Raw genomic sequence first — 22,196 nt, forward strand, 5'->3', positions numbered from 1 at the left:
GAACAGCTAGAAGGAAAAATATGAGAGGATCATATGGTAGCCCATACAAACTCTGGGATCTGACATGTAACTACTTGTGGAAGAGCGCTTTTTGAAACTGTTGCTTTTTGATTTCTTTGCTTTAATACAATAAAAAAAGTTATATACAATAATGGAGTAGAATTGAGAATCCTGAAATAAAACCTTACATTTATGATCAACTAATTTTTGACAAGGGTCCTAAGACAATTCAGTGAGGGAGGGAATAGTCTTTTTCTACAAATGGTGTCGAGACAACTGGATACTCATATGCAAAAGAATGAAATTGGACTTCTACCTCACACTATACACAAAAATTAACTTAAAATGAACCATACACCTAAATGTAAGAGCTAAAACTATAACATTTTGAGAAGAAGACATAGGAGTAAATCTTTGTGACCTTGGGTTAGACAATGGTTTCTTAGATATGACACCCAAAACACAAGTAACTAAAGAAAAAAAAATAGATAAAATGAACTTTATTGGAATTTGAAACTTATACTTCAAGATACCTTTGAGAAAGTGAAGACAACCCACAGAATAGGAAAAAATATTTGCAAATCATATCTGATAAGGGGCTGATATCCAAAATATATATGAACTCTTACAACTCATCAATAAAAGACAAATAACCCAATTTTAAAAATAAGAAAAGATAAGAAATTTCTCTAAAGAAGATATACAAATGGCCAATAGACACAGAAAAAGAAAAAGATGGTCAACTTCATTAGTCATAAAGGAAATACAAATCAAAACCACAATGAGATGCCACTTCATACATATTAGGATGGCTATTAATACAAATGAAAGAAAATAACAAATGTTGGTGAGGATATGGAAAAACTGGATCCCTCATACATTAATGGCAGGAATGTAAAATGGTACAGTTACTTTGGAAAACAGTTTAGCAATTTCAAATCTAGGTATATACCAAGAGAACTGAAAACATATATTCACACAAAAACTTGTGCATGATGTTCACAGAAGCATTATTCATTAATAGCCAGAAATGAAATTAGAAAAGATAAGTTCACTAAATTCAAACAGGATAAAGACTGACTGCAAGTGGGTAGAAGGGGTCATTCTGGAGTAATGGAAATGCTCTAAAGGTGTACTGCAGTGATTTACATTATTATGTAAATCTACTAAAATCATATACATTTAAATTGGATATGTTTTATGGAATATGAATTATGGCTTAATAAAGCTGTTCAAGTAATTCAGTACCATGGAGAAAACATTTCAATTCTAATTTCTCATAGGCTTTAATATCTACATGATAACTGGAAAAAGTGTTGTTTCTCTTACTCTTTCTGATTTTACTTACCAGGTATGACTTCTAGGCAACCAATTTTCTTTCCCAACTTTTTCAATGCAAAACTTCTGTGGTCCATTGCTCCCTAAAACAAATGAAATCATTAACAGTTTGTTAATGTAGTGCTTCTCAAAGTTTGGTTCTCAGTACAGCAGTATCTGCATTACCAAGGAACTTGTTAGAATAACAAATTCTGAGCCTACCTCAGGCAACTGAATCAGAAATTCTGGGGGTGGGGCTCAACAATGTTTTTAACTACCTTTCAGTGATTTTGATGACTAAGTTTCAGAATCACTGTGTTAATGTATGCCCAAAAGGTGAAAAATGCAGATTTATCCAGCATTCCATAGCCAGAATAACCCAATTTTATGACTCCTAATAGCTCTGGTAATAATAAAACACAAATCATTTTATTAATTTCAAACACAATAGGGAAACTACACTCTATTATCTCACATGCACACAAAAAACAAACTTTATTTCCATACAAAATTATAAAAACTTTAAACATCCCAGTGAATTCAATATTAACACTATTTGGGTATCCTGTACTTATTGGACTTGTAATACATTCTTTTCTAACAAATACGCGCGCACGCGCACACACACACACACATACACATACCAGCCATTTCCTGTTTTTGATTTTCCTTCAGCTGGTTATAGTGCATGATGATTTTAAAAGCAGTAGGTTTCTAAAAGGTCACTATCTCTCCCCAGGGAGTGTTTTAGTTTAACTGATGGCCACACTGATTAGTAGTGCTACTGAACTTTTTAATTAGAGGGGATTGAGAACACTAAATGTTCTACTTGTGGGACCATACAGCACAAAGAATTTATTTATGTCCCATCCAACTGAACTCAGAACAAACATAAGTTTGTAGTGCTTTAGTATCTAATAACATTGAACTGTTTTCACAACTAGTTTTGTGAAATGTTCACTAATATAGGAGATGGCTATTATGATGAGGGAAGTTTAAAATTATTAAATAATTACACCTGCAATTATTAAATAATTTACTCCCTCTGTATTCTACACAATGTATCACAGCACTTCTAACCACACAGTTAAAAATGAGTTTAGTTCAATAGCGCTAATCATTACGTAACAAAGAAGAATCTGGTCTTTTTTTTTTGCGCTTGGGCAGGCTCTGGGAATTGAACCTGGGTCTCTGGCATGGCAGGTGAGAATTCTGCAGCTGAACCACCGTTGCACCGCCCTGGATTGCTTTTAATAGATTTAGAATCAAATAATAAAAAACAGCAGAGACATATGAAATGAAGGAGACTTGATTATTATTATCTTGAATGCCTTCTAAAATTTTATGGAAGATAAATCTAGTTGTAAAAAATTACATGCTCAAAGTTTTTACTTTTAAGTTTCCTGTTTTTCTCATTTTTATTCTGACACTGTCCCTAAAGGTCTAATATATGGCTTCCTGGTAGACTGTTATACCTATGTTCTTATTCTTATATCTCAAATAACAAAAGGCCTCCCAGGCTTTTTAAAGTATGAGAGCCTAGGCCTGAAGTAGGATTATATGATAGAAGATATATTTTCACTACTGTCTCAACCCATGTCATAGCATTGGAAATTATTCTGGTATGTTAAAATAAGAGCAATCTCATTTTTCTAATTTTTCTTCACTTTGCCAGTCTGTAATTCATTTTGGCAGATGTACTAACCCTACATTATTTAAGTTATTTCCTTCTTTTTCTTATCATATATATTCAGTTTTATAATTTTCTATTTTTTCCTTTTCTTCTTTCATTTTCCAGTGCTGCTTAATACAGAATGGCTTCTCATCTCTTAATCCCAAACCCAAATCCCAAACCCAATCCCAAACTGGTTCATAAATAAGAACCAGTACCTGTAAACTTAATTTTATCTTCTACTCTAGTTATTCCCAAATAGTCAAATACTGAAGTATTTATTTCATTATATATCACTTTTATTCCTCCTTCCCATTACAGATAATGCAATGCATATGTATGTTTTTAGAAATGGGAGACAGGTTATTTTATCTACCAATTTCATTTCAGAATATTAAAAAGAGACAATACAAATATTTGTTTTAAAAAAACAGGATGTTGGATCTTAAAAGATTAAGACTACATTAAAGGATTATATACAATACTCCTATAACATTCTCCTCCACAGGGAGGGAGATTAAACCAGATCTTGAGAAGGTCTATAAATTCATGAACCACAACGTCATGGTCTCTGCCTTCCAAGAATATCCTTCTGTGTTGTTTCAGACAGCCCCACCTAACCCCCAGTTATTACTCCCCCAAAGTAGACCTAGTTCTTTTTAATGATATGATTTAAGATTTCCAGTTTTTATTGAGTAGCTTCCTATTCCCAATGGAATAGGAAAGAGTGGTAAACATTAAAATATAGAAATTTTTTCTCATTTTGGTCACTAATCTTTTCCTGCCCAATCCCCAACATGGTTTATCTTCCCCTTCAAATTTAAATGCATTCTCAAAGGTGCCCCTCCAAAAACATCTTAGAAATCATCCTTTTCTGAGATATCTCTGCAGCACTGGACAGAAAACTTTCTTCTATATTAGCTTCTGAGAGACTACACTAATAATTTCTCCTCTTCACTCTATAGCCTCTCCATTAACTGCCTCCAGGCAATTTCTGTCTCATCACTAAATATAAATGTTTCTAAGCATCAGCTCTGAACTCTCTGTATTCTATTTCTGTGTAAGATCATCCATTCTCAGTTTCAAATTTCACTGCTTTGATGACTGGGCTTTCCTCCTTTACTCTTTTTTTTTCTTACATGGGCAGGCACTGAGAATCGAACACGGGTCTCCAGCATGGTGAGAATTCTGCCACTGAGCCACCATCGCACTGCCCCCCACCCCTGCCTTTACTCTTACTTCTAACTCATACTTCAGTAATACTTTCACAACTGCCCCTTGGAATTTTCTACTTTATTTCTGAAAGTTACCTTAAAATCAAGTGGTTCTGAGCTACTCATTCTCCCCCAATACCTCAAAACTATGTTCTCCTTTATAACTTCATTTCTCCATGTTTTTTGAGTTAGGAATCATCTTTGATACTCTTCCTTTATACTTCCTCTTCTAATCAATTCCCATAGTTTCCTAGCACTTATCCTTTCTTTTATTTTTTTAATTAATTTTTTAAAAATGTAACAACATACAAACAGGAACATTCTTACTACATGATCATTCCATTCTTGGTATATAATCAATAACTCACAATATCACCACATAGTTGTGTATTTATCACTCCATGATCATTTCTTAGAACATATACATCAATTCAGGAAAAGAAAAAAAACTCATACATAACAATACCTCATACCCCTCACTCTCATTAATTGCCATTATTTCTATCTACCCAATATATTTCAGCCTTTGTTTCTCCTATTTTTTTCTAAACCCTTATAACTCCCTTTCACTGATCACAAGCATTTAATCTACTAAATTTATTTTAACATTTTTCCCCCCTACTTTGTATTTATTTTTAATCCATTGTTTTACTCTTCTGCCCATACCATAGATAAAAGGAGCATCAGACATAAGGCTTTCACAATCACACGGTCACACTGCAAAAGCTGTATCATGATACAATCATCTTCAAGAAACATGGCTACTGGAATACAGGTCTACAGTTTCAGGCACTTCCCTTCAGCCGCTCCAACATACCTTAACTAAAAAGGTGATATCTATATAATGCGTAAGAATAACTTCAAAGATAACCTCTCAACTCTGTTTGAAATCTCTTAGCCATTGACACTTTGTCTCATTTCTCACTTCCCCTTTTTGGTCGAGAAGGTTTTCTCAATCCCTTGATGTTGAGTCCCAGCTCCTTCTAGGATTTCTGTCCCATGTTGCCAGGAAGGTTTACAACACTGGGAGTCATTTCCAAAGTACAGAGGGGGAGGGCAGTGAGTTTGTTTGTTGTGTTGGCTGAGAGAAAGAGGTCATATCTGAGCAACAAAAGAGGTTCTCTGGGGGTGACTCTTGGGCTTAATTTTAAGTAGGCTTAGCCTAACCTTTGCGGGGATAAGTTTCATATGAACAAACCCCAAGATTTGAGGGCTCAGCCTATTGCTTTGGTTGTCCCTAATGCTTTGGTTGTCCCCACTGCTTGTGAGAATATCAGGAATTCTCCCTATTTGGGAATTTGAATTTTCTCCCTGTGCTGGTTTGAAAGGATGTATGTCCCCTAGAAAAGCCATGTTTTAATCAAAATCCCATTTTGTAAAGGCAGAATAATCCCTATTCAATACTGTATGTAATCAGATCATCTCCATGGAGATGTAATCAAATCAAGAGTGGTTGTTAAACTGGATTAGGTGACGACATGTCTTCACCCATTTTGGTGGGTCTTGATAAGTTTCTGGAGTCCTATAAAAGAGGAAACATTTTGGAGAATGAAGGCGATTTGGAGAGAGCAGAGAATGGTGCAGCACCACGAAGCAGAGAGCCCATAATCCAGTGACCTTTGGAGATGAAGAAGGAAAACACCTCCTGGGGAGCTTCATGAAATCAGAAGCGAGTAGAGAAAGCTAGCAGATGACACCATGTTCACCATGTACCCTTCCAGTTGAGAGAGAAGCCCTGACTGTGTTCACCGTGTGCCTTCTCACTTGAGAGAGAGATCCTGAACTTCATTGGTCTTCTTGGACCAAGTTATCATTTCATGGATGCCTTTAACAGAATGTTTCTATAGACTTGTTTTAATTGGGACATTTTCTTGGCCTTAGAACTGTAAATTAGCAATTTATTAAATTCTCCTTTTTAAAAGCCATGCGTTTCTGGTATATTGCTCTACTGCACAGAGCTAGCAAACTAGAATACCCCCCTTCTCATCATTCCCCCAAGGGGACTTTACAAATACTTTTTATCCCTTCTTTTCTATTTCCATTTCCAGCTCCTAAGATCAGGTTCTTATCATTGCTGTGATAAATTCTTATCTCCAGGCTCTCCCCATCTTTAATTTACCCTATACCTTGCTATCAAATTTTCCCAAATTGCAACTTCAGCAAGTGACTCCCTCACTTTATTCAAAAATTTCCACAGCTTCTAATAGTGCCCTCAGGCTAATGTCCAAATTATTTTGGCCTGAGTTTTAAAGTCTTTGTTAAACTGATTCCACATTCTGTATCCAAAATTAATGGACTCAGTTCTCTAATTCTGACCCCCTGCTTCAGCTACACAAAGCACTCCAACAACATGAGATTTTGTTGGTTTCTCCAGAGTGATGCCCCGATAAATCCCAGAGTGATCTGAACAGTAAATAAAAAGGTATTTGCAAAGTCCCCTTTGGGGATGATGAGAAGGGGAAAATTCAACTTCCCCAAGTTGAATTCTTGACATTCTCATAAGCAGTGTGAACAACCAAAGCTATAGGCTGAGCCCCCACCCAATCTTGGGGTTTGTTCATATGAAGCTTGGGCCCACAAAGGATAGGTCAAGCCTACTTAAAATAAGGCCTAAGAGTCACCCCCAAGAGAACCTCTTTTGTTGCTCAGATGTGGCCTCTCTCTCCAGCCAACACAACAAGCAAACTCACCACCCTCCCCCTGTCTACATGGGACATGACTCCCAGGAGTGTGTGGACCTTCCTGGCAATGTGGGACAGAAATCCTAGAACGAGTTGAGACTCAGCATCAAGGGATTGAGAAAACCTTCTCAAACAAAAGAGGGAAGAGAGAAATGAGACAAAAAAAAAGTGTCAATGGCTGAGAGATTCCAAACAGAGTCGAGAGGTTATCCTGGAGGTTATTCTTATGCATTAAATAGTTACCACCATGTTAGTCAAGATGTAATGGAGAGACTGGAGGGAACTGCCTGAAAATGTAGAGCTGTGTTCCTGTAGCCATGTTTCTTGAAGATGACTGTATAATGATATAGCTTTCACAATGTGACTGGGTGATTGTAAAAACATTGTGTCTGATGCTCCTTTTATCTACCTTATCAACAAATAAAACATATGGAATAAAGACGAATAATAGGGGGTACAAATGTTAAAATAAATTTAGAGTGAAATGTTGGTGATTGGTGAGGGGGAGGGGTGGAGGTATGGCATGTATGAATCTTTTTCTGTTTCCTTTTTATTTCTTTTTCTGAATAGATGCAAATGTTCCAGAAATGATCATGATGATGAATATGCAATTATGTGATGATATTGTGAATTACTGATTACATATGTAGAATGGAATGATCAAAAGTTACAATTGTTTGCATTTGTTTGGTGTTTTTTTGGTATTTAAAAAAATTTTTTTTTAATTAATAATAAAAAAAAAAGCACTCCAACAGGATGCCTTAATACCTTTATTTCTGGTATTGCCCCTGCTTAGAATACTAATGGTAAATACTTATAGGCCTGAATGAAGTCCCACTTTCTTTAGTGCCCTTCCCTGACTACTCCAACCACAATGGTCTTTCTCTTATTTGAATTATTACAACCCACTTTGAATGACAGGTATGTCACTTCATGGACTAAGAACTTTGGTCCCCAAGAGGTCCATAGGCTTGGGAATCACAACCTCTTCTGTGTATTCTCTAATGGGTCTTGACAAAATTCTGGTATGAAAAAAATACTTAATTTACTTAATTTTTAATTTAGCCACAAAGTAAATATTTGCATGGTCATTCACTTCAATACGTTTTAATCAGTGACTAATATGCCACAGTCAATGTGCTAGGCAACAGAAATAAAAAGATGACAACACAGATCTATATTCGAGGAATTCCCAATGTAATAGGAAAGAATGGTAAACATTAAAATACAGTATAATACAGCCAATAGTTTCTGGCTCTCAGGAGGCATTACAATGCTTGCCAAATGAGTGAATGAGCAAATATATTTATATACAAAGGACTGCTATGCTACTAACTTAAAATGTTGGGCTTAGCTTAAGGATCTAAAATTTTTACAGAGGTAGAGATTACAAAGTGATTTGAAAGTTTACACAAACGTAAGTGAACTGTGACTAATTTAAGAAAATGCTTTAGACCTGTTTTTACTATCCTGATAAGTTGTATACACATTCATGTAACAGTAGAGAGATATACAAGTTTCTACACAGGAAAGGTGATCCTGTATACATACCCATTAAGTCAGCAAATCCTCCAACTGGCAATCGGCAGGTTCCAGTAACAAACTGCAGAAGTCTCATTCTCTTTTCATTATCGATTTCTTTAACAAACTATTAAAAGCATATTTTAAGATATGTAGGTCATATTTTATGTTAGCACATTAAACAAGAAAAACAGTCATTTCAAATCTTAAATGAACTCCTGGTGTTAGCTGTACTAAATACTGACTACACCCAACCCAGTGAATGGAGGAGAATGGCTACATTTGTCAAAGTCCCATCAAGCTATATAAATCTTAGGACCCACATCCTTACAGGCAGAGAGAAAAAGAAGGGTGTCTTGGACTCAACAGCCCCCTAACTCATACAATATTAAGATCAGCTCTTCCAGGGTACCCCTTCTTTTTTTCACCTAAGATCTGCCAGGACCACAGAACATTTATGTGGTGACAAAGGACATACTGCTTGATTCAGTACTGACGTTTTAGTTTTATGAACAAATATAATCAAGGCCACAGAATGCTAATACACATATACTCAATAACTTCTTTCCCTCACTGTCACTTATGTTTTGGTGTAACCATGTGTGACCAAAATTATGTGGTTTTTATCTCCTACCATTCGAACTCAAAGCATTAGGTTTCTAGACAATGCTTTCTAGCCTACAGAATAAATATTTTGGGTCAGCCGAATGATTTTTATGGGGGGGGTAAAGAATAACTTTTATCATATTATACTAGTGTCAATAGATAAAAAAATTTTTTCTTTAGAATCAACTCTATCTACATTCATTATGTTTAAGTCACTTATTAGAAATGAAATCCACTGGGCATAAGAGGTAAAGGATTAAATGTACTCCAACTCCAGTTTCCATTTGTGAATATATTGTTTTTAAGATTCAGTTTAATTTGTAGGAGTGAATGTGATTAAAAACTTAAAATCTTTTTCTTTTTTTTCTTTTCTTTTTTTTTTTTAAGAATTAAAACAATAATAGAAAGAAAGAAAAAAAAAACCTATACCTCACATGCAGCTTCATTCAGTGTTTTAACATAATTGCATTACAATTGGGTAGTATTGTGCTGTCCATTTCTGAGTTTTCATATCCAGTCCCGTTGTACAGTCTGTATCCCTTCAGCTCCAATTACCCCTTCTCTTTTTTTTTTTTTTAATTAACGGAAAAAAAGAAATTAACCCAACATTTAGAAATCATTCCATTCTACATATGCAATCAGTAATTCTTAACAGCATCACATAGATGCATGATCATCATTTCTTAGTACATTTGCATCGGTTTAGAAGAACTAGCAACATAACCGAAAAAGATATAGAATGTTGATATAGAGAAAAAAATAAAAGTAATAATAGTAAAATCAAAACAAAACAAAACAAAACAAAACAAAAACCTATAGCTCAGATGCAGTTTCATTCAGTGTTTTAACATGATTACTTTACAATTAGGTATTATTGTGCTGTCCATTTTTGAGTTTTTGTATCTAGTCCTGTTACACCGTCTGTATCGCTTCAACTCCAATTGGCCATTATCTTCCCCTGTTTCTACCTTCTGCTGGACTCTGTTACCAATGACATATTCCAAATTTATTCTCGAATGTCTGTTCACATCAGTGGGACCATACAGTATTTGTCCTTTAGTTTTTGGCTAGACTCACTCACCATAATGTTCTCTAGGTCCATCCACGTTATTACATGCTTCATAAGTTTATCCTGTCTTAAAGCTACATAGTATTCCATCGTATGTATATACCACAGTTTGTTTAGCCACTCTTCTGTTGATGGAGATTTCGGCTGTTTCTATCTCTTTGCAATTGTAAATAATGCTGCTATAAACATTGGTGTGCAAATATCCGTTTGTGTCTTTGCCCTTAAGTCCTTTGAGTAGATTCCGAGCAATGGTATTGCTGGGTCGTATGGCAATTCTATATTCAGCTTTTTGAGGAACCGCCAAACTGCCTTCCACGGTGGTTGCACCATTTTACATTCCCACCAACAGTGGATAAGTGTGCCTCTTTCTCCGCATCCTCTCCAGCACTTGTCATTTTCTGTTTTGTTGATAATGGCCATTCTGCTGGGTGTGAGATGATATCTCATTGTGGTTTTGATTTGCATTTCTCTAGTGGCCAGGGACATTGAGCATCTCTTCATGTGCCTCTTGGCCATTTGTATTTCCTCTTCTGTTAGGTGTCTGTTCAAGTCTTTTTCCCATTTTGTAATTGGGTTGGCTGTCTTTTTGTTGTTGAGATGAACAATCTCTTTATAAATTCTGGATACTAGACCTTTATCTGATATGTCATTTCCAAATATTGTCTCCCATTGTGTAGGCTGTCTTTCTACTTTCTTGATGAAGTTCTTTGATGCACAAAAGTGTTTGATTTTGAGGAGCTCCCATTTATTTATTTCTTTCTTCAGTGCTCTTGCTATAGGTTTAAGGTCCATAAAACCGCCTCCAATTGTAAGTTTCGTAAGATATCTCCCTACATTTTCCTCTATCTGTTTTATGGTCTTAGACCTAATGTTTAGATCTTTGATCCATTTTGAGTTAACTTTTGTATAGGGTGTGAGATATGGGTCTTCTTTCATTCTTTTGCATATGGATATCCAGTTCTCTAGGCACCATTTATTGAAAAGACTGTTCTGTCCCAGGTGAGTTGGCTTGACTGCCTTATCAAAGATCAAATGAAATGTCCATAGATGAGAGGGTCTATATCTGAGCACTCTATTCGATTCCATTGGTCGATATATCTATCTTTATGCCAATACCATGCTGTTTTGACCACTATGGCTTCATAATATGCCTTAAAGTCAGGCAGCGCGAGACCTCCAGCTTCGTTTTTTTTCCTCAAGATGTTTTTAGCAATTCGGGGCACCCTGCCCTTCCAGATAAATTTGCTTATTGGTTTTTCTATTCCTGAAAAGTAAGTTGTTGGGATTTTGATTGGTATTGCATTGAATCTGTAAATCAATTTAGGTAGGATTGACATCTTAACTATATTTAGTCTTCCAATCCATGAACACGGTATGCCCTTCCATCTCTTTAGGTCTTCTGTGATTTCTTTTAACAGTTTTTTGTAGTTTTCTTTATATAGGTTTTTTGTCTCTTTAGTTAAATTTATTCCTAGGTATTTTATTCTTTTAGTTGCAATTGTAAATGGGATTCGTTTCTTGATTTCCCCCTCAGCTTGTTCATTACTAGTGTATAGAAATGCTACAGATTTTTGAATGTTGATCTTGTAACCTGCTACTTTGCTGTACTCATTTATTAGCTCTAGTAGTTTTGTTGTGGATTTTTCCGGGTTTTCGACGTATAGTATCATATCGTCTGCAAACAGTGATAGTTTTACTTCTTCCTTTCCAATTTTGATGCCTTGTATTTCTTTTTATTGTCTAATTGCTCTGGCTAGAACCTCCAATACAATGTTGAATAATAGTGGTGATAGTGGACATCCTTGTCTTGTTCCTGATCTTAGGGGGAAAGTTTTCAATTCTTCCCCATTGAGGATGATATTAGCTGTGGGTTTTTCATATATTCCCTCTATCATTTTAAGGAAGTTCCCTTGTATTCCTATCTTTTGAAGTGTTTTCAACAGGAAAGGATGTTGAATCTTGTCAAATGCCTTCTCTGCATCAATTGAGATGATCATGTGATTTTTCTGCTTTGATTTGTTGATATGGTGTATTACATTAATTGATTTTCTTATGTTGAACCATCCTTGCATACCTGGGATGAATCCTACTTGGTCATGATGTATAATTCTTTTAATGTGTTGTTGGATACGATTTGCTAGAATTTTATTGAGGATTTTTGCATCTATATTCATTAGAGAGATTGGTCTGTAGTTTTCTTTTTTTGTAATATCGTTGCCTGGTTTTGGTATGAGGGTGATGTTGGCTTCATAGAATGAATGAGGTAGTTTTCCCTCCACTTCGATTTTTTTGAAGAGTTTGAGGAGAGTTGGTACTAATTCTTTCTGGAACGTTTGGTAGAATTCACATGTGAAGCCGTCTGGTCCTGAACTTTTCTTTTTAGGAAGCTTTTGAATGACTAATTCAATTTCTTTACTTGTGATTGGTTTGTTGAGGTCATCTATTTCTTCTTGAGTCAAAGTCGGTTGTTCATGTCTTTCCAGGAACCCGTCCATTTCATCTAAATTGTTGTATTTATTAGCGTAAAGTTGTTCATAGTATCCTGTTATTACCTTCTTTATTTCTGTGAGGTCAGTAGTTATGTCTCCTCTTCCATTTCTGATCTTATTTATTTGCATCCTCTCTCTTCTTCTTTTTGTCAATCTTGATAAGGGCCCATCAATCTTATTGATTTTCTCATAGAACCAACTTCTGGTCTTACTGATTTTCTCTATTGTTCTCATGTTTTCAATTTCATTTATTTCTGCTCTGATCTTTGTTATTTCTTTCCTTTTGCTTGCTTTGGGATTAGTTTGCTGTTCTTTCTCCAGTTCTTCCAAGTGAACAGTTAATTCCTCCATTTTTGCCTTTTCTTCTTTTCTGATATAGGCATTTAGGGCAATAAATTTCCCTCTTAGCACTGCCTTTGCTGCATCCCATAAGTTTTGATATGTTGTGTTTTCATTTTCATTTGCCTCTAGGTATTTACTAATTTCTCTTGCAATTTCTTCTTTGACCCACTCGTTGTTTAAGAGTGTGTTGTTGAGTCTCCACGTATTTGTGAATTTTCTGGCACTCTGCCTATTATTGATTTCCAACTTCATTCCTTTATGATCCGAGAAAGTGTTGTGTATGATTTCAATCTTTTTTAATTTGTTAAGACTTGCTTTGTGACCCAGCATATGGTCTATCTTTGAGAATGATCCATGAGCACTTGAGAAAAAGGTGTATCCTGCTGTTGTGGGATTTAATGTCCTATAAATGTCTGTTAAGTCTAGCTCCTTTATAGTAATATTCAGATTCTCTATTTCTTTATTGATCCTCTGTCTAGATGTTCTGTCCATTGATGAGAGTGGGGAATTGAAGTCTCCAACTATTATGGTATTTGTGTCTATTTCCCTTTTCAGTGTTTGCAGTGTATTCCTCACGTATTTTGGGGCATTCTGGTTCGGTGCGTACATATTTATGATTGTTATGTCTTCTTGTTTAATTGTTCCTTTTATTAGTATATCGTGTCCTTCTTTGTCTCTTTTAACTGTTTTACATTTGAAGTCTAACTTGTTGGATATTAGTATGCCCACTCCTGCTCTTTTCTGGCTGTTATTTACATGAAATATCTTTTCCCAACCTTTCACTTTCAACCTATGTTTATCTTTGGGTCTAAGATGTGTTTCCTGTAGACAGCATATAGAAGGATCCTGTTTTTTAATCCATTCTGCTATTCTATGTCTTTTGATTGGGGAATTCAGGCCATTAACATTTAGTGTTATTACTGTTTGGATAATATTTTCCTCTACCATTTTGCCTTTTGTATTATATATATCATATCTGACTTTCCTTCTTTCTACACTCTTCTCCATACCTCTCTCTTCTGTCTTTTCGTATCTGACTCTAGTGCTCCCTTTAGTATTTCTTGCAGAGCTGGTCTGTTGGTCAGAAATTCTCTCAGTGACTTTTTGTCTGAGAATGTTTTAATTTCTCCCTCATTTTTGAAGGATAATTTTGCTGGATATAGGAGTCTTGGTTGGCAGTTTTTCTCTTTTAGTAATTTAAATATATCATCTCACTGTCTTCTAGCCTCCATGGTTTCTGCTGAGAAATCTACACATAGTCTTATTGGGTTTCCCTTGTATGTGATGGATTGTTTTTCTCTTGCTGCTTTCAAGATCCTCTCTTTCTCTTTGACCTCTGACATTCTAACTAGTAAGTGTCTTGGAGAACGCCTCTTTGGGTCAAATCTCTTTGGGGTGCGCTGCACTTCTTGGATCTGTAATTTTAGGTCTTTCATAAGAGTTGGGAAATTTTCAGTGATAATTTCTTCCATTAGTTTTTCTCCTCCTTTTCCCTTCTCTTCTCCTTCTGGGACACCCACAACACGTATATTTGTGCGGTTCATATTGTCCTTGAGTTCCCTGATACCCTGTTCAAATTTTTCCATTCTTTTCCCGATAGTTTCTGTTTGTTTTTGGAATTCAGATGTTCCATCCTCCAAATCACTAATTCTATCTTCTGTCTCTTTGAATCTATCATTGTAGGTATCCATTGTTTTTTCTATCTTTTCTACTTTGTCCTTCACTTCCATAAGTTCTGTGATTTGTTTTTTCAGTTTTTCTATTTCTTCTTTATGTTCAGCCCATGTCTTCTTCATGTCCTCCCTCAATTTATCGATTTCGTTTTTGAAGAGGTTTTCCACTTCTGTTCGTATATTCAGCATTAGTTGTCTCAGCTCCTGTATCTCATTTGAACTATTGGTTTGTTCCTTTGACTGGGCCATATTTTCAATTATTTGAGCGTGATCCGTTATGTTCTGTTGGCATCTGCGCATTTAGACAGATTTCCCTGGGTATTGGATCCAAAAGTTTGGAAGATTTTTCTGTGAAATCTCTGGGTTCTGTTTTTCTTATCCTGCCCAGTAGGTGGCGCTTGTGGCACACGTTTGTCTGCGGGTCCCACCAGTAAAAGGTGCTGTGGGACCTTTAACTTTGGAAAACTCTCGCCGTCCGGGAGGTTCGCTAGTCGAAGCGGCTTGAGCCGGCCCGGGGTCCGAACGCGGGGAGGGTTGCTGGCCGCCGTAGCACGGGAAAGCGCCCGTCCGAATTTCCTAGTCGGTACGGGGCACCAAGTGTGGCGAGAGGGCGCCAGCGGCAGCGGCCCGCCCGGGAGAGTGCACGTTCCCGGGGAGTCACGGGTTTGGGAGGGGCCTCCCCCACCCGTCACCGTTCTCCGCGGCCTGGGGATTTCCGATCCAATTCTCTCAGTTGGTCCGGGGGGCTGCGCGTGGTGTGGGCGCCAGCCGCCGCGGTTTCAGGGGACCGCCTCTCCAATTCTCCCAGCCGGCCCGGGAAGGGGGAAGGGAGTGACTCCGGCCGCTTGCCGCCCCGCCCGGTGAAGCCCGCGCGCCTCGGCGATCTCACCCGAGCGGCTTCTCTCAGCCAGCCAGCCGTTCCAGGATGGGGTACGCTGTCTTTTTTATCTCTGTTGTGGCTTTGGGAGCTGTTCTGTGTCGTTTCTACTCCCTTAGTAGCTGTCCTGGAGAGGAAACTAAGATCTGTGTGTCTTACTAAGCCGCCATCTTCTCCGGAAGTCTAAAATCTTTTTCTTGACCTAAAACATACTGCCCAGTAAAATAAAAGGGATCTGTGCTGGTTTGAAAGGATGTATGTACCCTAGAAAAGCCATGTTTTAATCCTAATCCCATTTTGTAAAGGCAGCAGTTTCTTCTAATTCCTATTCAGTACTGTATGTTTGAAACTGTAATTAGATCATCTCCCTGGAGATGAGACTCAATCAAGAGTGGCTGTTAAGCTGGATTACGTAGAGATGTGTCTCCACCCACTCGGGTGGGTCTTGATTAGTTTACTGGAATCCTATAAAAGAGGAAACATTTGAAGAATGGGAGAGATTCAGAGAGAGCAGAGAAGAATGACATAGCCACAAGAAGCAGAGGGAGTCCCCCAGCCAGTGACCTTCAGAGATGAAGAAGGAAAACACTTCCCAGGGAGCTTCATGAAACAGAAAGCCAGTAGAGAAAGCTAGCAGATGATGCTGTGTTCGCCATGTGCCCTCCCAGAGAGAAACCCTGATCTTCATCGGCCTTCTTGAACCAAGGTATCTTTCCCTGGATGTCTTTGATTGGACATTTCTATAAACTTGTTTAATTGAGACATTTTCTCGGCCTTAGAACTATAAACTAGCAACTTATTAAATTCCCCCTTTAAAAAACCATTCTGTTCCTGGTATATTGCATTCTGGCAGCTAGCAAACTAGAACAGGGTCTCACCAGGGCTGCTATGTACAGCTGCTGCTCAGGTCCCCACCCTGAAAAGCTGCAGGGGTACCATTTCCATAGGCTATTGCCAATAGTTTTAAAATTCTTATCCTATTTGTTACAAAAGTTCTGTTCATCTCTGAGTTTCTCACATGAATTATTTTACATGTATACCAGCCATTTTGTGAAGAGCTATCATTATGAGTCCAAACCATATCTCTAAGTTCTGTCTTCTGAATATTATTTGATTCTTAATGAGATGTGAATAATGAAAAACATACTTAGGACTAAAAATTTCCAAAAACATTCAGATCAAACAAAGATGAATCTTAGCATCTAGAGCTGTTTTATACTCTAGGCAAAGGTGTAATGTGGGTGCTGCTCAATTGGCAAGGTAAAAGGACCCTGTTATAATCTGGATTCATACATTATGAACTACCCACATGGACTGAGGAGCCTGCACATACTGGTACATTTTGTTCTGTGATACACTTTCATATGTGATAACCAATTTCTGAAAAAACAGTGGTTGCCAATAGAAATAAATTAAAAGACAAACCTGCCAAAACCACAGGATTTGTCTGCTTGTCCTAGCGTAATGACGGTAGATCGCATGTCTTTGCCAGTCATTCAAATCAATCTCTTGCATGCCACATAAAAGGACCTTTAGAGATGAAGAAGAAAAAATGTTTTTAAGTAATTCTATAACCTATGTAAAAATGGTATATGGAGATAAGGAAATACTAATATTAAACACAGCTTTCAAAAACAAATTACAAGGTTTACAGGTGGTTCAGTGATAGAATGCTCACCTGACACGTAGGACACCTGGGTTCGATCAACAGCCCATGCACCCCCCAAAAGAAAGAAAAAACAAAAACAAAACCCCCAATTACTCAGAAGGCTTCCATTTGTGAACTGTGCAAGAAGAATTTTATCTACATTATTCACGAAGATGAGTTTCTATGTATGGTGTCATATATACACAAATTCAAGGAAACATGTTACTCACTGTAGAAATGCCCTTACAGTAGTACTTAAAAAAATTACACATGTTTAATCTCTGGGGATGCTTCAAAACCTGCAGGCAACATAAAAAATACTATTGCCACTGGACAGATGGGAAACTGAGTTGAAAGCAGACACTTAAAAGACTTTATTAACCCACATGGTGTAGGAGAAAGAAGAAATACTTCTTACCTCTAATTCCTTTGCATCAAAGTATTGTAAATACTGCTGGGGAAGAATTTCATTAAAGCCTTCAAAGAAGGCTTGCGTCTGTTCTTCAACACCTCGAGACAACCTCCACTCAGCAACCATTCTGAAAAGCAAAAATAAAAACGCTATCGGGGGTACACGGGTGGTTCAGTGGTAGAATGCTTGCCTTCCATGTGCGAGACCAGGGTTCGATTCCTGGACCATGCACCCCCACCCCACCCCCCAAGAGAAAAGCTATTAGGAAGTCTGAATTTTAACTGTAAAATTCTGAGTATGAAAATAACTTTTAAAAATTTTATTAGGAAAACTTAAAAACAGTTATAAAAGTAGAGCAAACAGTATAATGAACCTCAGGTACAAATCTCTCAGCTTTAATGCAAGCCAACGTTATTTCACATACGATGCTACCCATTCCCTAGATATAATATAATTCTTTTAAATGTAAATAATCCTGTTTTTATCTTTAAAAGGTACGATCTCTTTTTAAAAACAAAACCATAATCTGCAAACCCACATCCTCCCCACCACTGGGCACCTACGTTCACAGGCATCAGCACAGAATCCCAAACCTGTGTGTATACCAGCGCTACAATGCATCACTGCACTATTTAGCCCCACCCTGCACCCTCTATCCTGCTCCACCACCATCCTGCAAAATACAAGGCTTTAGACTTACTGAAGGAAATCAAATCCCAAAGTAAACCAATCAAGATATTTACATGCCACTATACAGCAGATCACTAAGCATATCATGATGCAGACAGATATAGCCCAGCCTAAGACCAAATTAAAACACCAGAGGAGACACAGACTTTGGAACAACTAATCAAAGAGGTTTATATAACTCTACTAAGTAAAATAAATGGGATGGCTATGACATAAAGGAGATCAAGAAGATACTACAAAAGCATTTAGAGAAATTTGAAAGAATAAATAGAAAAATAGCAGATATCACAGAGACTAAAGATGCTGTAGACCAAATTAAAAACATATTAGAGATACACAACAGCAGATATGAAGAGGTGGAAAAAAGAATATGCGAACTAGAGAACAGGACAACTGAACACTCAAAACAGCAATTGGTAAAAAAAGGTGGAAAAATTTGAATTGGATCTCAGGAAAATGACGGACAAAACAAAGCACAGAAATATAAGAATCACCGGTGTCCAAGAAGGAGAAAAGAAGAGCAAAGGGCTATGAAAATTAGTTGAGGATATAATGGGGGAAAATTTCCCAACCCTTAAAAGGACATAATATACAAGTCAAAGACGCTCAATGAACTCCAAATAGAACAAATCCAAATAGGACTTCTCAAAGACACATACTAATCAGTCTGTCAACTGTTGAAGAGAAACAGAAAATCCTGAAAGCAGCAAGAGAAAAACAATCTACTACATACAAAGGTAATCACATAAGACTGAGTTCAGACTACTCAACTAGCACCATGGAGGCGAGAAGGCAGTGGTATGATATGTATAAAATCCTGAAAGAGAAAGACTTCCAGCCAAGAATTCAGTACCCAGTCAAATTGTCCTTCAAACCTGAGGGAGGGTACTTCCGGAGAAGATGGCAGCTTAGTAAGACGCGCGGATCTTAGTTCCTCCTCCAGAACAGCTACTAGGGGAGTAAAACGATACAGAACAGCTCCCGGAGCCACAACAGAGATCAAAAAGACAGCGTACCCCATCCTGGAACGGCTGACTGGCTGAGAGAACCCGCTCCGGTGAGATTGCCGAGGGGCGCGGGCTTCCCCGGGCAGGGCGGCAAGCGGCCGGAGTCCCTCCCTTCCTCCTTCCCGGGCCAGCTGGCAGAACTGGGCAGGCGGTCCCCTCAAGCCGCGGCGGCTGGCGCCCGCAACACGCACTCCCCCCCGGACCAACTGAGAGAATTGGATCGGAAATCCCCAGGCCGCGGAGAACGGTGACGGGGGGGTCCCTTCCAAACATGTGACTCCCCGGTCCGGCTGGGACCGGTGCACTCTCCCAGGCCGCAGCGGCTGGCGCTCTCCCAGCACGCTTGGCACCCCAGGCCGACGAGGAAATTTGGACGGGCGCTCTCCCGGGCTGTGGCGGCTGGCGACCCTCCCCGCGTTCGGACCCCCGGGCCGGTTGGCACTCTTTCAAGCTGCTTCGACTGGCGAACCTCCCCCACGGCGAGAGTTTTCCAAAGTTAAAGGACCCACAGCACCTTTTACTGGTGGGATCCGCAGACAAACGTGTGCCACGAGCACCACCTACTGGGCAGGATAAGAAAAACAGAACCCAGAGATTTCACAGAAAAATCTTTCAACCTGCTGGGTCCAACACCCAGGGAAATCTGACTAAATGCCCAGACTCCAGCAGAAGATAACGGATCACGCTCAGAAAATTGAAAATATGGCCCAGTCAAAGGAACAAACCAATAGTTCAAATGAGATACAGGAGCTGAGACAACTAATGCTGAATATACGAACAGAAATGGAAAACCTCTTCAAAAACGAAATCGATAAATTGAGGGAGGACATGAAGAAGACATGGGCTGAACAAAAAGAGGAAATAGAAAAACTGAAAAAACAAATCACAGAACGTATGGAAGTGAAGGATAAAGTAGAAAAGATGGAAAAAACAATGGATACCTACAATGATAGATTCAAAGAGACAGAAGATAGAATTAGTGATTTGGAGGATGGAACATCTGAATTCCAAAAACAAACAGAAACTATCGGGAAAAGAATGGAAAAATTTGAACACGGTATCAGGGAACTCAAGGACAATATGAACCGCACAAATATACATGCTGTGGGTGTCCCAGAAGGAGAAGAGAAGGGAAAAGGAGGAGAAAAACTAATGGAAGAAATTATCACTGAAAATTTCCCAACTCTTATGAAAAACCTAAAATTACAGATACAAGAAGTGCGCGCACCCCAAAGACATTAGACCCAAATAGGCGTTCTCCAAGACACTTACTAGTTAGAATATCAGAAGTCAAAGAGAAAGAGAGGATCTTGAAAGTAGCAAGAGAAAAACAACATCACATACAAGGGAAACCCAATAAGACTATGTGTAGATTTCTCAGCAGAAACCAAGGTAGCTAGAAGACAGTGGGATGATATATTTAAATTACTAAAAGAGAAAAACTGCCAACCAAGACTCCTATATTCAGCAAAATTGTCCTTCAAAAATGACGCAGAAATTAAAACATTCTCAGACAAAAAGTCACTGAGAGAATTTCTGACCAACAGACCAGCTCTGCAAGAAATACTAAAGGGAGCACTAGAGTCAGATACGAAAAGACAGAAGAGAGAGGTATGGAGAAGAGTGTAGAAAGAAGGAAAGTCAGATATGATATATATAATACAAAAGGCAAAATGGTAGAGGAAAATATTATCCAAACAGTAATAACACTAAATGTTAATGGCCTGAATTCCCCAATCAAAAGACATAGAATAGCAGAATGGATTAAAAAACAGGATCCTTCTATATGCTGTCTACAGGAAACACATCTTAGACCCAAAGATAAACATAGGTTGAAAGTGAAAGGTTGGGAAAAGATATTTCATGTAAATAACAGCCAGAAAAGAGCAGGAGTGGGCATACTAATATCCAACAAGTTAGACTTCAAATGTAAAACAGTTAAAAGAGACAAAGAAGGACACGATATACTAATAAAAGGAACAATTAAACAAGAAGACATAACAATCATAAATATGTACGCACCAAACCAGAATGCCCCAAAATACGTGAGGAATACACTGCAAACACTGAAAAGGGAAATAGACACAAATACCATAATAGTTGGAGACTTCAATTCCCCACTCTCATCAATGGACAGAACATCTAGACAGAGGATCAATAAAGAAATAGAGAATCTGAATATTACTATAAATGAGCTAGACTTAACAGACATTTATAGGACATTACATCCCACAACAGCAGGATACACCTTTTTCTCAAGTGCTCATGGATCATTCTCAAAGATAGACCATATGCTGGGTCACAAAGCAAGTCTTAACAAATTAAAAAAGATTGAAATCATACACAACACTTTCTCGGATCATAAAGGAATGAAGCTGGAAATCAATAATAGGCGGAGTGCTAGAAAATTCACAAATACGTGGAGGCTCAACAACACACTCTTAAACAACAAGTGGGTCAAAGAAGAAATTGCAAGAGAAATTAGTAAATACCTAGAGGCAAATGAAAATGAAAACGCAACATATCAAAACTTATGGGATGCAGCAAAGGCAGTGCTAAGAGAGAAATTTATTGCCCTAAATGCCTATATCAGAAAAGAAGAAAAGGCAAAAATGCAGGAATTAACTGTTCACTTGGAAGAACTGGAGAAAGAACAGCAAACTAATCCCAAAGCAAGCAAAAGGAAAGAAATAACAAAGATCAGAGCAGAAATAAATGAAATTGAAAACATGAGAACAATAGAGAAAATCAATAAGACCAGCAGTTGGTTCTATGAGAAAATCAATAAGATTGATGGGCCCTTATCAAGACTGACAAAAAGAAGAAGAGAGAGGATACAAATAAATAAGATCAGAAATGGAAGAGGAGACATAACTACTAACCTCACAGAAATAAAGAAGGTAATAACAGGATACTATGAACAACTTTACGCTAATAAATACAACAATTTAGATGAAATGGACGGGTTCCTGGAAAGA

General features: G+C 37.8%; 1 protein-coding gene across 3 annotated transcripts in view; it reads right to left on the reverse strand.

Moving 5' to 3' along the window:
- The window catches only part of ITCH (itchy E3 ubiquitin protein ligase), a 237,554-nt gene that overhangs the window by 7,047 nt on the left and 208,311 nt on the right, over nucleotides 1-22,196 (reverse strand). For all 3 annotated transcript variants that reach the window (XM_077110773.1, XM_077110787.1, XM_077110780.1), the window contains 4 exons: nucleotides 17,528-17,648; nucleotides 16,887-16,991; nucleotides 8,436-8,532; nucleotides 1,349-1,421 (listed from right to left, as the gene is read on the reverse strand). In XM_077110773.1, the coding sequence (XP_076966888.1) occupies nucleotides 1,349-1,421; nucleotides 8,436-8,532; nucleotides 16,887-16,991; nucleotides 17,528-17,648 (396 nt within the window). The remainder of the gene's footprint in view (nucleotides 1-1,348; nucleotides 1,422-8,435; nucleotides 8,533-16,886; nucleotides 16,992-17,527; nucleotides 17,649-22,196) is intronic.

Source organism: Tamandua tetradactyla, chromosome 1 (assembly GCF_023851605.1).
Source record: "Tamandua tetradactyla isolate mTamTet1 chromosome 1, mTamTet1.pri, whole genome shotgun sequence".
Lineage (NCBI taxonomy): Eukaryota > Metazoa > Chordata > Mammalia > Pilosa > Myrmecophagidae > Tamandua > Tamandua tetradactyla.